Source organism: Callionymus lyra, chromosome 9 (genome assembly GCF_982586985.1).
Source record: "Callionymus lyra chromosome 9, fCalLyr1.hap1.1, whole genome shotgun sequence".
Classification (NCBI taxonomy): Eukaryota; Metazoa; Chordata; class Actinopteri; order Syngnathiformes; family Callionymidae; genus Callionymus; species Callionymus lyra.
In genome coordinates, this window is record NC_141826.1 from 27,186,401 (window position 1) to 27,202,118 (window position 15,718).

Genomic DNA, 15,718 nt, shown 5'->3' on the forward strand with positions numbered 1-15,718 from the left:
GTGATGGTAATACTTGTGATAGTAATACTTGTGATAGTAATACTTGTGATAGTAATACTTGTGATGGTAATGCTTGTGATGGTAATACTTGTGATGGTAATACTTGTGATAGTAATACTTGTGATGGTAATACTTGTGATAGTAATACTTGTGATGGTAATGCTTGTGATGGTAATACTTGTGATGGTAATACTTGTGATAGTAATACTTGTGATAGTAATACTTGTGATAGTAATACTTGTGATGGTAATACTTGTGATGGTAATACTTGTGATAGTAATACTTGTGATGGTAATACTTGTGATAGTAATACTTGTGATGGTAATGCTTGTGATGGTAATACTTGTGATGGTAATACTTGTGATAGTAATACTTGTGATAGTAATACTTGTGATAGTAATACTTGTGATGGTAATACTTGTGATGGTAATACTTGTGATAGTAATACTTGTGATAGTAATACTTGTGGTGGTAATACTTGTGATGGTAATACTTGTGATAGTAATACTTGTGATAGCAATACTTGTGATAGTAATACTTGTGATGGTAATACTTGTGATAGTAATACTTGTAATAGTAATACTTATGATGGTAATACTTGTGATAGTAATACTTGTGATGGTAATACTTGTGATAGTAATACTTGTGATGGTAATGCTTGTGATGGTAATACTTGTGATGGTAATACTTGTGATAGTAATACTTGTGATGGTAATACTTGTGATAGTAATACTTGTGATGGTAATACTTGTGATAGTAATACTTGTGATGGTAATGCTTGTGATGGTAATACTTGTGATGGTAATACTTGTGATAGTAATACTTGTGATGGTTATACTTGTGATAGTAATACTTGTGATGGTAATGCTTGTGATGGTAATACTTGTGATAGTAATACTTGTGATAGTAATACTTGTGATAGTAATACTTGTGATGGTAATACTTGTGATAGTAATACTTGTGATGGTAATAATTGTGATAATAATACTTGTGATGGTAATGCTTGTGATGGTAATACTTGTGATAGTAATACTTGTGATAGTAATACTTGTGATAGTAATACTTGTGATGGTAATACTTGTGATAGTAATACTTGTGATGGTAATAATTGTGATAATAATACTTGTGATGGTAATGCTTGTGATGGTAATACTTGTGATAGTAATACTTGTGATAGTAATACTTGTGATGGTAATACTTGTGATAGTAATACTTGTGATGGTAATGCTTGTGATGGTAATACTTGTGATAGTAATACTTGTGATGGTAATACTTGTGATAGTAATACTTGTGATGGTAATACTTGTGATGGTAATGCTTGTGATGGTAATACTTGTGATGGTAATACTTGTGATAGTAATACTTGTGATGGTAATACTTGTGATGGTAATACTTGTGATAGTAATACTTGTGATGGTAATACTTATGATAGTAATACTTGTGATGGTAATGCTTGTGATAGTAATACTTGTGATGGTAATGCTTGTGATAGTAATACTTGTGATGGTAATACTTGTGATAGTAATACTTGTGATGGTAATACTTGTGATGGTAATACTTATGATAGTAATACTTGTGATGGTAATGCTTGTGATGGTAATACTTGTGATAGTAATACTTGTGATACTTGTGATGGTAATACTTATGACAGTAATACTTGTGATAGTAATACTTGTGATACTTGTGATGGTAATACTTATGATAGTAATACTTGTGATAGTAATACTTGTGATACTTGTGATGGTGATACTTTCTAGAGTCGGACACGAGGAGCTCGTGATCCACGAATAATCCTTCATTGTTTTTATCTTCACGACGAGTTCAAGATCTGACGTTTGAAAGATAATTATATTTAATTAAATTATATTGAAGTGACTTTAAGAAACAGACTCTTTATTTTGAATCAAATGATAATAAAATAAAATAAGATACATTTTCACAGCTGCAGACAAACTTGGTTCTGAAATGATTCCATTAATCATTCATTAATTAACGTATTCATTACCATGATTATATACAAGCTGTAAATAAACATATTTTTATAATAAAAAAATAAAAGTTTCCATTTATTTTATATATTCTTTTTTCAAATTGGAAAAAATACATGAAAATATCTCATAAATAAATCTATATTTTCCTAATAGAACATTTGTTTCCCTTTGTTTAAAAATAAATAAATAATTGAAACAAGTTTATTTTCAGTTAAACAGAAACTCAAGGATTTCTTCTATAAAGAGACTTTGAAGATGTTTCCCTCGATTAGTTGCTGTTTTACACCACAGTATCTCACTTAACAAGCACACAAACACACACACACACACACACACACACACACACACACACACGCACGCACGCACGCACGCACACACACACACACACACACACACACACGTCTCTCGTCTGAAAAACAAACTCTCAGATGAACGAGATGATGTCGAGATGATTCATTAATTATTATGAAGATTTAATTAAAGTAAAAAAAAAATAAGGTACAATTTAGGGTTTGATTAAACACAATTAAATTTACAAAATAAAACTATCAGCTGATGATAATTTTATGACAACAAACAACGTTTTTTTTTATCACTTTTCAAATTCCAAATAGAAACTCCTTTGTTTTATGTAACTTTGTATTTTATTCTTTTTCTTTTCTCTCCTTTTTTGTGGTTAAAAGTTAAATTCAAAATGTAAATTCATATGTTTTCCTATTTTCTCTTGTTTCTTAAAACAGCATATTTTGTTTGTCCTTCAAAGACATTTTATTGACAACATCATCTCGTTTTATTCAACTGTTGATTCAATTGTTCTGTACAACCTTGTGTTGTCATGATGCTAGTGTGCTGTACAACCTTGTGTTGTGTTGACTTTAACCGTGTTGTGCGTCTCTTGCAGCCATGTTCAACCTCATCCCCGTGGGTCTGCGGGTCGTGGCCATCCAGGGCGTGCAGACCAAACTCTACCTGGCCATGAACAGCGAGGGCTACCTTTACACTTCGGTGAGTGACTCCAGTGTTTACCTTCTCGTTGGCTTTAATCTCCACGTCAATATTGACGAACCACGACGAAGCGTTAATTGAATCCGGACTCGCTGGGATGGTTTGTTGGATCAGTCGCGGCCGATGACGACGAGTCACTCGTGACCTCAGACGATCAAGAGTTGAGAGTCGCGAGCAAACATTTGAAAATACTCTGCAGAATATAGGCTTAAAACACTCAAATACATAACTTTATCTTTAAAAGAGCAACAAAACTCTTTTGGGAAAATGATTTTATTGCGGGAATCTGTCGAGGGATTCGATCCAGTCAGTGTTTAGTTTTGTTAAGGTTTTGTTCCGATGAACAGATCGATACTTGGTGGTAAAGAAGGACAGAAACAGGAATGAGTTTAAGAGAAAATGCTTGTTTAGTGAAATATGCAAAAGTCAGAGAAACAACTTCCATAATTCATAGACACTTATCAAAGCAGAAATGTATTGCAGAGACGTCTTTAGTGTGAATCGCAAAGTTCTGAGGAAATGTCAGATCTTTATAGTATGAATATTCAGGTAAACGCCTCTGGTCATCTGTGCATGTATGATTGGTCAGATACTCAACACTTCTAAAATGGCCGTCGCACATGTTGGTTGTAGAAAATGACCGCAGTTGATGTTGTGTAGAGAGAATTTGTTTATCAGTTGACTTACGCAGATGTCTGTCCTTGTCCTTCACTAGCTGCACCATTGTTGTGTATCTCAGTGTCGACTCAACCTGGCCTGAAGAATCCAGGTTGTTGCAGTGAATAGATTTGAATGCAAAGCTATGATTATTTAATATGAATTAAACATGAAAGATTATCATTTAATCAAGTGATTATTTGAAATGTGTGTTAATCTAGATGATGGATTACAGTAAAGTTGTCATATTCTTACAGTTTCCTCTTAGAAAGAGTTTGTGGAAAGTCTCAGAAAAGTCTCTGCAGGATCATCTTAATGAAGAACAACTTGTAGAAAACATTTGGTTTCAGCAGAACTGGAATGAAAGAGTAGTTTGGCTGCAGGTTCAATGTTTCGCTCGTCATTTGAACTTTTTCAACGTGAAAAAATTATTATTTTATTCCTCTTACAAGGTTTTGGTGAAATGCGACACCGTAGTGATTATCTCTGATATACATGTTTATTCTTAGAGTCAAGGAGAAGTTTTGGTTTTATTCATTTTGCTTATTCTTTAAAAAAAAAGTGACGTCTCTGCAATTTTGTTATTTATTTATTTCAGATTCACTGTAAATCCATGAATTCATATGATTATTTAATTTTCTACCAACATTAACCAGTGAAGTTAAAATCTTCAGCAGAAATGTTCTCAAGGTCTTGACTTTAGTCTCTCAGTATCTACGGACTATTCTTGAATTTGAGCAAATTATTATTTGTATTATTGTTTGTTTGTCTCCTTGTTTTGATCTTGAAAAAAATATTTCTCATGATGAAAATCCATCGACATTTCTTCAGCTTTGAACAATATTTTTTAGGGCAAATGTTTAATATATTATATAATTTAATATATAAATGAGCAGACACATGTTTAAAAGAGTAAACAATAATCAACGTATTTACTGCTGCAATTACATTTATTGCGATTTTATGACTTTATCACATGGTAATAACTGACACAGATAAAATAATAAAAAAAAAGGTAAAATATAACCATTTAAAAATATAAAATAACTGTTAAAATCATCTAAATAATGGATCATAATGTCTTGTTTCTGTTACACGTTGATAAAAGGTCAATAAAAGATGATTCTTGTGACCTTTATTAAACGGAAATTAAACTCAAATGGACGAGAACAAAGTGTAAACTGATCTTAATTGGATGTTTTATTGGAGAGTTTATCTTCGCTCCAAAGGTCACGACCTAACGCTGCTGTCGACGCGACACAAGTGCTGTTGACGGTTTAACCACATGATCAGATTAGTAGAGATCGTTCGAGTTAAAGGTGCAGATTGATGGAGAGAAGACGAGAAACTGATCCTTTGTCTCCGGACCAGCCGTCGCTCGCGGTTCAATAACTGGATGAAGACCCTCCAGACTCTCGTGAGTCCAATGAACACGTTTAACTCTCTTCATGTTCCATACGAGCGTGTGGTCACTGACACTCTGAATAATCCAGCAGCTTCGAAAAATGTGCAGAGAAAACTGATGAATAAGAAACGTCTGACCTACATGAGCAACATACAGAAGTGTTACGATATTTATGGTTCATTATTTATACTCAAAGTCATCTGTCGGCAAAAGTTTTAGTTCTGTCTGTGAGCAGCTGAAACACACACTTAGGTTTGGGACTTGAAGAAACACACACTTAGGTTTGAGACTTGAAGAAACACACACTTAGGTTTGAGACTTGAAGAAACACACACTTAGGTTTGAGACTTGAAGAAACACACACTTAGGTTTGAGACTTGAAGAAACACACACTTAGGTTTGAGACTTGAAGAAACACACACTTAGGTTTGAGATTTAAAGAAACACACACTTAGGTTTGAGACTTAAAGAATCACACACTTAGGTTTGAGACTTAAAGAAACACACACTTAGGTTTGAGACTTAAAGAAACACACACTTAGGTTTGAGACTTAAAGAAACACACACTTAAGTTTGAGACTTGAAGAAACACACACTTAGGTTTGAGACTTAAAGAAACACACACTTAGGTTTGAGACTTAAAGAAACACACACTTAGGTTTGAGACTTAAAGAAACACACACTTAGGTTTGAGACTTGAAGAAACACACACTTAAGTTTGAGACTTGAAGAAACACACACTTAAGTTTGAGACTTGAAGAAACACACACTTAGGTTTGAGACTTGAAGAAACACACACTTAGGTTTGAGACTTGAAGAAACACACACTTAGGTTTGAGACTTGAAGAAACACACACAATAAACAAATCATACTTTTAAAGCGGAAATTACACTCAAACCTCATCATTTTTAACGTCTAACCCTCTTGAGAAATGTTTTGACACCATTGCCTGAAAAAACTCTTCTCTCAGCGTTTTCCACTTGAGTTGATCTACTTCTGAGAAATTAATTTTCTTAACTTCTCATCATGACCATGTTTTACACTCATTGCTTTATAGAGTTGCTCTGAAATATGGACGAACAAGAGGTTACGAGAGTCCATTGTGAGCCCACTCTGCTGCAGGACAAATTGACACAGATGCATGTGGACCCTGGTCTGGTCTCCTGGATTACGGACTACCTTACTGATCCACCGCAGTATGTCAGGCTGAAGGACATCACGTCTGACACTGTGGTGTGCAGTACAGGAGCACCTCAGGGGACAGTACTGGCCCCTCTCCTCTTCACCATCTTCAGACTTCTGCTACAACTCAGAGCTGAGTCTCGTCCAGAAGTGTGTTGACGACACTGACATTGTTGGATGCTTTAGGGACAACAGCGAAGACGAGTACAGGAGTCTGATACGTGACTTTGTGGACTGGAGCGAGAGGAACCACTTGCAGCTGAACACCTCAAAGACCAAGGAGCTGGTCTTGGACTTCGGAAGGTCCAGGACAAAGCCACGTCCAGTGTCCATCAGAGGCGACGAGGTGGAGATAGTTAGTACCTCGTGTGGCTGGACAGTAAACTGGTCCTGCAACACAGACCATGTATATAAGAAGGTTCAGAGTAGACTGTGCTTTCTGAGGAGGCTTCGATCATTTAACATCTGCAGGAAGATCCTCTGCATGTTCTACCAGTCTGTGGTGGCCAGTGTTCTATGCTGTGGTGTGTTGGGGTGGAAATGTGTCCAAGAGGAGGTCAACAGGTCAACAGGTCAACAGGTTGATCAGGAGGTCTGGCTCTGTGGTTGAAGCTGGACTCACTGGTGACAGTTGCTGAGAGGAGATCATTGAACAAACTACTGTCCATCATGATGATGACATCATCCTCTGAACACTGTCATCAGTGAGCAGAGAAGCAGAATGAGTGCACGAATGCTCCTCCCATGATGCAACACTAATAGACTCAAGGACTCATTCATTCCTCATGTTATTAAATATTACAATTCTGAGTTCGGGGGCAGGAGTGGAGTGAAAGTATCTGGATGTTCTGTTCTATGTTAGTCTTTGTATCCTTGTCTTTGTTGTTTTTATTTGATCTATGTTCTTTATCTTTAGACTTATATTGTATCAACTTGTTCTTTCTCTTTATTTTATTTTGATTTATTTTTTATGAATAATTGCTGTATTTGCTGTAATCTCGCTCGCTTTGTTTATACAACAAGTCCCTTGGAGGTGGAGACCATTGATGACGGGCGGTGACAAACCTCCATGTTGACCAATCACAGCAGAGCCGACGTGGTTAAAACAATTTATTATAGTTTAATTTAAATCCACTTTAAGACAAACATTTGAATCCGTCCGTCGTGTTCACGTGACCTTGAGTCTTCGGACGAGAAACGACTCCATCTCTTGAATGTAACAGTTTTTCTGGTGAACGAATCATGTTTTCTCCGCGTTGATGTGACATAACACTGAACAGATCCTCGCTGGGAATTCAACTAAAGCTTCTCGAGTCTCTTCACGGAGATTCTTAACCAACGACGATGTTTTTTCTGCTGAAGGTTCGTTTGCGACGAACAGAAAACACGACATGAAGCCGATAAACGAGGGAATCGAGCGAGAGAAGCTTCTTGCGTAACACTGTTCCATCCTCGTGCTCCACGGTTCCGCGAAGAGCAGAAAGTATTTGACGGAGGAAAGAGTGAGAGAAAGAGTGCACATGTGAGGGGGAGGCACAAGGCTCCGTTGAAACCCATCCATCGGCGTCCATGTGTGGGAGAAGGAAACGCCAATTAGTGACTTCACCGCTCGACTCCAGTCGGTTCGCTCGGTGATATCATAGGGTCTGGTTCTCGAGTGAGGTCATGGTTCTGTCATGAATCTCCTGGTGTTGCGTCCGTGAGTCACGAATGTGTCTGAAAGTGTGAACCTGATGATCTTGAGATGATTCGTCATCTTGATGTGTTTCTGGCGTCACAGGGCGTCCAGGGCGTCTGGTCTTCAGTCGTGATGGACCATCGATGACGTGCAGAGAAGATACACCTTCTTTACTCTGGATTAAAACATGTTTCTGGCGTCACAGGGCGTCCAGGGCGTCTGGTCTTCAGTCGTGATGGACCATCGATGACGTGCAGAGAAGATACACCTTCTTTACTCTGGATTAAAACATGTTTCTGGCGTCACAGGTCGTCCAGGGCGTCTGGTCTTCAGTCGTGATGACCATCGATGACGTGTAGAGAAGATACACCTTCTCTACTCTGGATTAAAACATGTTTCTGGCGTCACAGGTCGTCCAGAGCGTCTGGTCTTCAGTCGTGATGACCATCGATGACGTGTAGAGAAGATACACCTTCTTTACTCTGGATTAAAACATGTTTCTGGCGTCACAGGTCGTCCAGAGCGTCTGGTCTTCAGTCGTGATGACCATCGATGACGTGTAGAGAAGATACACCTTCTTTACTCTGGATTAAAACATGTTTCTGGCGTCACAGGTCGTCCAGGGCGTCTGGTCTTCAGTCGTGATGACCATCGATGACGTGTAGAGAAGATACACCTTCTTTACTCTGGATTAAAACATGTTTCTGGCGTCACAGGGCGTCCAGGGCGTCTGGTCTTCAGTCGTGATGGACCATCGATGACGTGTAGAGAAGATACACCTTCTTTACTCTGGATTAAAACATGTTTCTGGCGTCACAGGGCGTCCAGGGCGTCTGGTCTTTGGTCGTGATGGACCATCGATGACGTGCAGAGAAGATACACCTTCTTTACTCTGGATTAAAACATGTTTCTGGCGTCACAGGTCGTCCAGGGCGTCTGGTCTTCAGTCGTGATGACCATCGATGACGTGTAGAGAAGATACACCTTCTTTACTCTGGATTAAAACATGTTTCTGGCGTCACAGGTCGTCCAGGGCGTCTGGTCTTCAGTCGTGATGACCATCGATGACGTGTAGAGAAGATACACCTTCTCTACTCTGGATTAAAACATGTTTCTGGCGTCACAGGTCGTCCAGAGCGTCTGGTCTTCAGTCGTGATGACCATCGATGACGTGTAGAGAAGATACACCTTCTTTACTCTGGATTAAAACATGTTTCTGGCGTCACAGGTCGTCCAGGGCGTCTGGTCTTCAGTCGTGATGACCATCGATGACGTGTAGAGAAGATACACCTTCTTTACTCTGGATTAAAACATGTTTCTGGCATCACAGGTCGTCCAGAGCGTCTGGTCTTCAGTCGTGATGGACCATCGATGACGTGTAGAGAAGATACACCTTCTTTACTCTGGATTAAAACATGTTTCTGGCGTCACAGTTCGTCCAGAGCGTCTGTGGTCTTTGGTCGTGATGACCATCGATGACGTGTAGAGAAGATACACCTTCTTTACTCTGGATTAAAACATGTTTCTGGCGTCACAGGTCGTCCAGAGCGTCTGGTCTTTGGTCGTGATGGACCATCGATGACGTGTAGAGAAGATACACCTTCTTTACTCTGGATTAAAACATGTTTCTGGCGTCACAGGTCGTCCAGAGCGTCTGGTCTTCAGTCGTGATGGACCATCGATGACGTGCAGAGAAGATACACCTTCTTTACTCTGGATTAAAACATGTTTCTGGCGTCACAGGTCGTCCAGGGCGTCTGGTCTTTGGTCGTGATGACCATCGATGACACGCAGAGAAGATACACCTTCTTTACTCTGGATTAAAACATGTTTCTGGCGTCACAGGTCGTCCAGAGCGTCTGGTCTTTGGTCGTGATGGACCATCGATGACGTGCAGAGAAGATACACCTTCTTTACTCTGGATTAAAACATGTTTCTGGCGTCACAGGTCGTCCAGAGCGTCTGGTCTTTGGTCGTGATGGACCATCGATGACGTGCAGAGAAGATACACCTTCTTTACTCTGGATTAAAACATGTTTCTGGCGTCACAGGTCGTCCAGAGCGTCTGGTCTTTGGTCGTGATGGACCATTGATGACGTGTAGAGAAGATACACCTTCTTTACTCTGGATTAAAACATGTTTCATAAACTGATCATAATGACCTGAACCATGATGTTAATACAATATTAAAGTGTCCGATACACGTAGTCGTACCTTGTCGTGGTGAAACAGGTCGACGAGTATTTTATCGTTTTATTCAAATCTATCGATGCTTTGATTTCAGGTAAAAGTCAAGTATTTCTGTGGACAGATCGTGGCACTGATTGGTCAAAGTGCAGATTTAAGAAATGCTTGATTTGACTGATTGATTGATCAATGAAAAATGATAAATGATCGCACATGTTTTCGCACGTGACAATATCGCGATATTTTTTTCATCTATATCGTGTTGGAATAAGAAGCAATTCCACTACTATTCCTGCGCCTTGTTCTACCAACGACCTCAAATAGTACCAAAAAAACAGCTGTTAAAATCAAAGAGTATTTTTATTCTGACTCAGACGAGTCTTAACACAAGTTCAGAATTCTGGTTCCGTCACAACACCTGGCGAGTGCTTTGGTTTGAGCGACCTCGGATGGTTTACAAACAGTGGCGTTTATACAGTTGAACTTGAACTCGGCTCCTGGTTCTTCGGACCTCGGACCTGGTTGGCTCCAGGTCAAGGGTCGGACCAGGTGACTCCCTCAAGGGAGTTTTTTTACCCCAGATGGTGGGTCCGGCGTCTCCCTCCAGTTCCTGCCTCTGGATGTTTCCTGCTTTTTAGTCATTTTTTTTAAATCACTCTTTTCTCTTGATCTTCAGGTGAAACATGATCAGTCACAGGTCATAACATCCGTCACCCGTGTTGACATGTGCTTCGTATGTAACGACGTCATTCAAGCACCTGTTTCTGTTGGATTCAATCTTTTATTACTATATACTGCATTCATGATATGATATATTTGATCAATATCTTAGTTCATTCATTGTTTGTCAAGCGTATCTTCCGCTGCTGCGACGCTGGTGTTGAACTTTGACGAGTCAAACAGTCGCGACGGCGTCGACTTCCTGCTTCCTCGCTCGTGATCAACACATCAGCTGTAGTTGTGTGGTTGTGTGTTTGTGTGTGTTTGTGTGCGACAGCTTCACCACGACACACGATTGTCGTCGGTGTTCGGCCGCAGGACGAAGCTTCAGTCGTCGTCGCGGGTCGAGAGAGAAGATAGAGTGCTGATTGTGTAGCATAGGTTTGTGTTGACGCCTGAAATAACTCCAACAATATCTCTGGAGAAAAGATCAAAACTCTTGTGTTGTTGCTTCTGCTGATTGAATTATGGAAATGATTTAATTCCACAAAGAGCTGAACGTGAATCATGAACTAGTTTTCTATATATTCAGACTTTTTAAAACTTTATTCACCAACATTTCTGACTCTCTGGTAATGTTAGTGAAGCTCCAGCTGATTGGACCACAAGTTACAACATCAACCAATGAGACGCTTTCTTTGTCATAAGCTCCGCCCACTAAGTGGATCACTAAGAGATTTGATTGGATCAGAGTCTGCTCTGATGTTAACACCAGCGACTTCGCTCCAGATAAACGCAAATGTTTGTAAAGTTGTTAAAAAACATAATTGAGTTTCATCCATAATTTATTGTCAAATCATTGTTTTATTTTCGAAAACTGTCTCAAATAATCCAACTTCCTCATTGTGTTCTGTGAAAATATCAGCTTGTTCAAATAAACTGCTTCTCAATAATTTAATCATAGTTTTAAAAAGAAAAATATTGACATTTTAAGGAGAAAAAAACATTTAAAATATTTAGGAACTCACTCCATGATGACAAAAACGCACTGAATCATTCATTTTATTATTATATTATTGTCATTAATTAATATGATTCATGTAAATATTACTTGTTGTTACCATATGACTTATTAATGATCAAAATCGTAGTCTTATTCAAATATATGTTGAATAATTAATAACCGACTATGAGGATTCCATATCATGCTGGGCTGTCAATCATTTAAGGGGCGGGGCATATTCTAGAAAAGTGTAGAATAAAACACAATATTGTATCAGTTGAAAGATGAATTATCCTCGTTCTCTGGAAGTTTATTAGAGTTTGTTAACATCTAGTATTTACTGTCCGGTAACTTCAGCCTCTCAGCCTGAAGGTTGTTGGTTGGATTCCAGGTTGAGGAAACATTATTTTGTTCTCCTTGTGTTTGACTGAGTTTGCTCTCGGCGTCGACTGCAAGTGTGAGTGGTTCGTCTTGCAGCTAAAGGCTGGCCACCTTTCCAGGGTGTCCCCTGTGTCCAGCCCACCTGAAAAGAGGAAGAAAATGAATGAACAACACATTTTAGATCTTTATAGGTGACGATTAAATAGTACTTTTCAAGCTTTGGCTACAAAAGAAAACACTTGTCAGACGCACTTTCATTATACTGTGATTTAAACGCAGAACCATGAGTTTTATATTTCGACTCCCACTCAACACGTCTCATGAAAGTTTCAGACGATCACTAACAAGCTTCCATAGAATAGGATGCAATTCTAGCAACAGAGACGAGAACAACTTGTCGTCCGTCAGAGAATCTCTGCACTTGTTTACGATCCAGCTCAAGGTTGTCGTTTTGTTTATCATCTTCCCGAGAAGACGAGCGGCGACGTTGCCGGGAAACGTCGACGGTCGACCTTGATCAGGGATGAGTTTTTACTTAGAGGTCAACCTCGTGGAACTGAACCTTCCTGAGCTGATGCAGGGTTTATTATTATTATTATTATTGTTAATATATATTCATCTACAATGAACATATACATACAAAAGTGGGTCAGATCGACTGGACCAGTTACAACATCAACCAATGGGACGCTTTCTTTGTCATAAGCTCCGCCCACTGAGTGGAAACACTAAGAGATTTGATTGGATCAGACGTGTGTCAATCAAAACAGCTGATGTTTGAAGATGAAAGTCATGAAATGAAGAAGTGAAGCGAGAGAGTCGTCACGGATGTTTGTTATCAACTCATGTTATGAATTAAACGTTATTATTTAATGTCTAATAATGTTCTTTTATTTTGTTAATTCACGACACACTTTACTTTTATCACTCGTTTCCTGTTGAACCTTCATATCAACGTTGACGCTTCAACACGACGCAGATAAGATGGAAGTAAATCCTAATTTAGCGTTTAATCCTAATTAAGGATGTTCAGATCCATCCTCGTGTCTTCGGTTCCTTCGCTCGCTTTGATGTCTGTTGTTGAGCAGCAGCTGCTCGTCTTACATCATCACCAGAACCTCTAACGTGATCATGTCGCTCCACAAAACCATCTCCAGGCTCAGGTGGTCTTCTGACCACATGTGTCAGAGCAGGTTAGGACGTCAAAGTCTTCATCAGAAGCAGCAGACCTTCATCAGAAGCAGCAGACCTTCATCAGAAGCAGCAGACCCTCGTGAGCGAGAGAAATAATGAGGCGACATGAAGCGAGGAGTTGTTGTCAAGCTGCCTATTCAAGCTCCGTTTTCATGAAAACAATATTGTAGCTGCAGAAACTGATATGACAAACAAACCCAATCCACGGAAGAACTGATGCTGAGCCAGCTCTGGAAGCTCTCGCATCCGTCGACAGCTCTGAGAGGAACTCAGTCTTGTGCTGCGTCCAAGACTCGTACAACAGACAGTCTCAGGGATTTGGCTGCAGGAGTTAAAGATGAATCAAGAATGGATTTATATTTCAGTTCAGCCTGGACTTTTGTTCAAATCATTTGATATATATATATATATATATATATATATATACAATGATTTAAACAATATATATATTTAATATATATTAAATCATTTGATAACAGATATATATATATATATATATATATATATATATATATATATATATATATATATATATATATATATATATATATATATATATATATATATATTATATTCCATCAAAGAAGAATCAAACCATTTTCAACTGTTATCAACTTTTATTACTATAGTTAAACAATCTTCAACTATAATCAAACAATTTTCAACTAAAATAAAAAATATATTGTCAGAGATTTCCTTTTTAATTTAAATAACCTTGATAAGAAAAAACATTTTTCCTATTAAAGGTAACAATTACTAATAAATATATTGAAAACGTGGATTAATAAATATCTGAAAATATCATTTTACTTACACTATTAAACATGTATTTCATATATAATGTAGCATCTTAGTCTGTTATCTGCTCCATGTTTCAACAAAAGGATTCAAGAACCTAAAACACCACGTCGTTCTTCATCCGTTCATCTTCTTCTTCTTCTTCTTCTTCTTCTTCTTCTTCTCTCAGGAACACTTTACACCAGAATGCAAGTTTAAGGAGTCGGTGTTCGAGAACTACTACGTGACGTACTCGTCCATGATCTACCGGCAGCAGCAGTCGGGCAGAGGCTGGTACCTCGGTCTGAACAAGGAGGGCGAGATCATGAAGGGGAACCATGTGAAGAAGAACAAGCCAGCGGCCCACTTCCTTCCCAAACCACTGAAAGGTACGACGCTCCCACGTCCCTGGCTGCTGCCTCTCTCTTACGTAATCTGCTGTAAATGAGCTTTTCTCTTCCTCTATCCTCTGCTTTCTTGGCCCAGTTCTTTTCTCTTCTTTTGAAGAAACAGGTTTTTCTTCGCTCGTGGTGCTTTAATATCTCTGGTTTCACATCACTGCAGTTTTACTGTTCGTGGATCTGTGGCCAGAGAAAAACTCGTTCACCCTCGAGTCCGGATCATCACGGGAACAAAACAGGACTAAAGGGATTTTGAAATTTCCTTCTTTGCATAAGAGAAGAAATTCTTTTGCCAAATTCCAGGAGGAATAAAAAGAGGATTAAAATTTGCATATAATTGAAACGTAAAAGAACATTTTGAAATTGAATGAGTAACTGCAGTGAAACATGACTTTTTACTCTTTAAATCTTTAAATTCTCTACTTAAAGTCTGTCCATGTTAAGCTGGAACTTGCTCTGGTTGCTCCTAAGATCAGTCGTTACAGGCGCGATGAAGATAAACTGCCATCGTTTCACTCACTTTGAACGAGTCGATGAACCTGAACTTCTCCGCCTCCAGGAGGCGCTCTTGCAGGAACGTCAACTTTTATATCGTACACATTCATGATGCTAAACAATAAAAATATGATGCAGATTTTTAATTTAAATTCAACACTTAAATTGTTTGCGATGCTTCACAGAAACTTTCAATCGGATCTCCAATGTTGGGGATGGCAGCGTAAATTACTGAGTCAATGCGTTGTGAAAATGATATCTTGAAAATGATTTTGTTGAGATGATGTCGTTAAAATTATATAGTTAAAATTATATAGTTAAGATGATATCGTTGAGATGATGTTGTTGAGATGATGTCGTGAAAATGATGTTGTTGAGATGATGTCGTTAAAATGATGTCGTTGAGATGATGTCGTTAAGATGATGTTGTTGAGATAATGTCATGAAAATGATGTTGTTGAGATGATGTCGTGAAAATGATTTTGTTGAGATGATGTCGTTAAAATTATATAGTTAAGATGATATCGTTGAGATAATGTTGTTGAGATAATGTCATGAAAATGATGTCGTTGAGATGATGTTGTTGAGATAATGTCGTGAAAATGATGTTGTTGAGATGATGTCGTGAAAATGATGTTGTTAAGATGATGTCGTTGAGATGATGTTGTTGAGATGATGTCGTTGAGATGATGTCGTTGAGA

At 38.5% G+C, this 15,718-nt stretch overlaps 1 protein-coding gene across 3 annotated transcripts in view; it reads left to right on the forward strand.

Annotated features, from left to right (window-relative positions):
• The window catches only part of fgf13a (fibroblast growth factor 13a), a 153,773-nt gene that overhangs the window by 120,982 nt on the left and 17,073 nt on the right, over positions 1-15,718 (forward strand). For all 3 annotated transcript variants that reach the window (XM_087798936.1, XM_087798937.1, XM_087798938.1), the window contains 2 exons: positions 2,893-2,996; positions 14,312-14,510. In XM_087798936.1, coding sequence (XP_087655062.1) covers positions 2,893-2,996; positions 14,312-14,510 — 303 coding nt within the window. The remainder of the gene's footprint in view (positions 1-2,892; positions 2,997-14,311; positions 14,511-15,718) is intronic.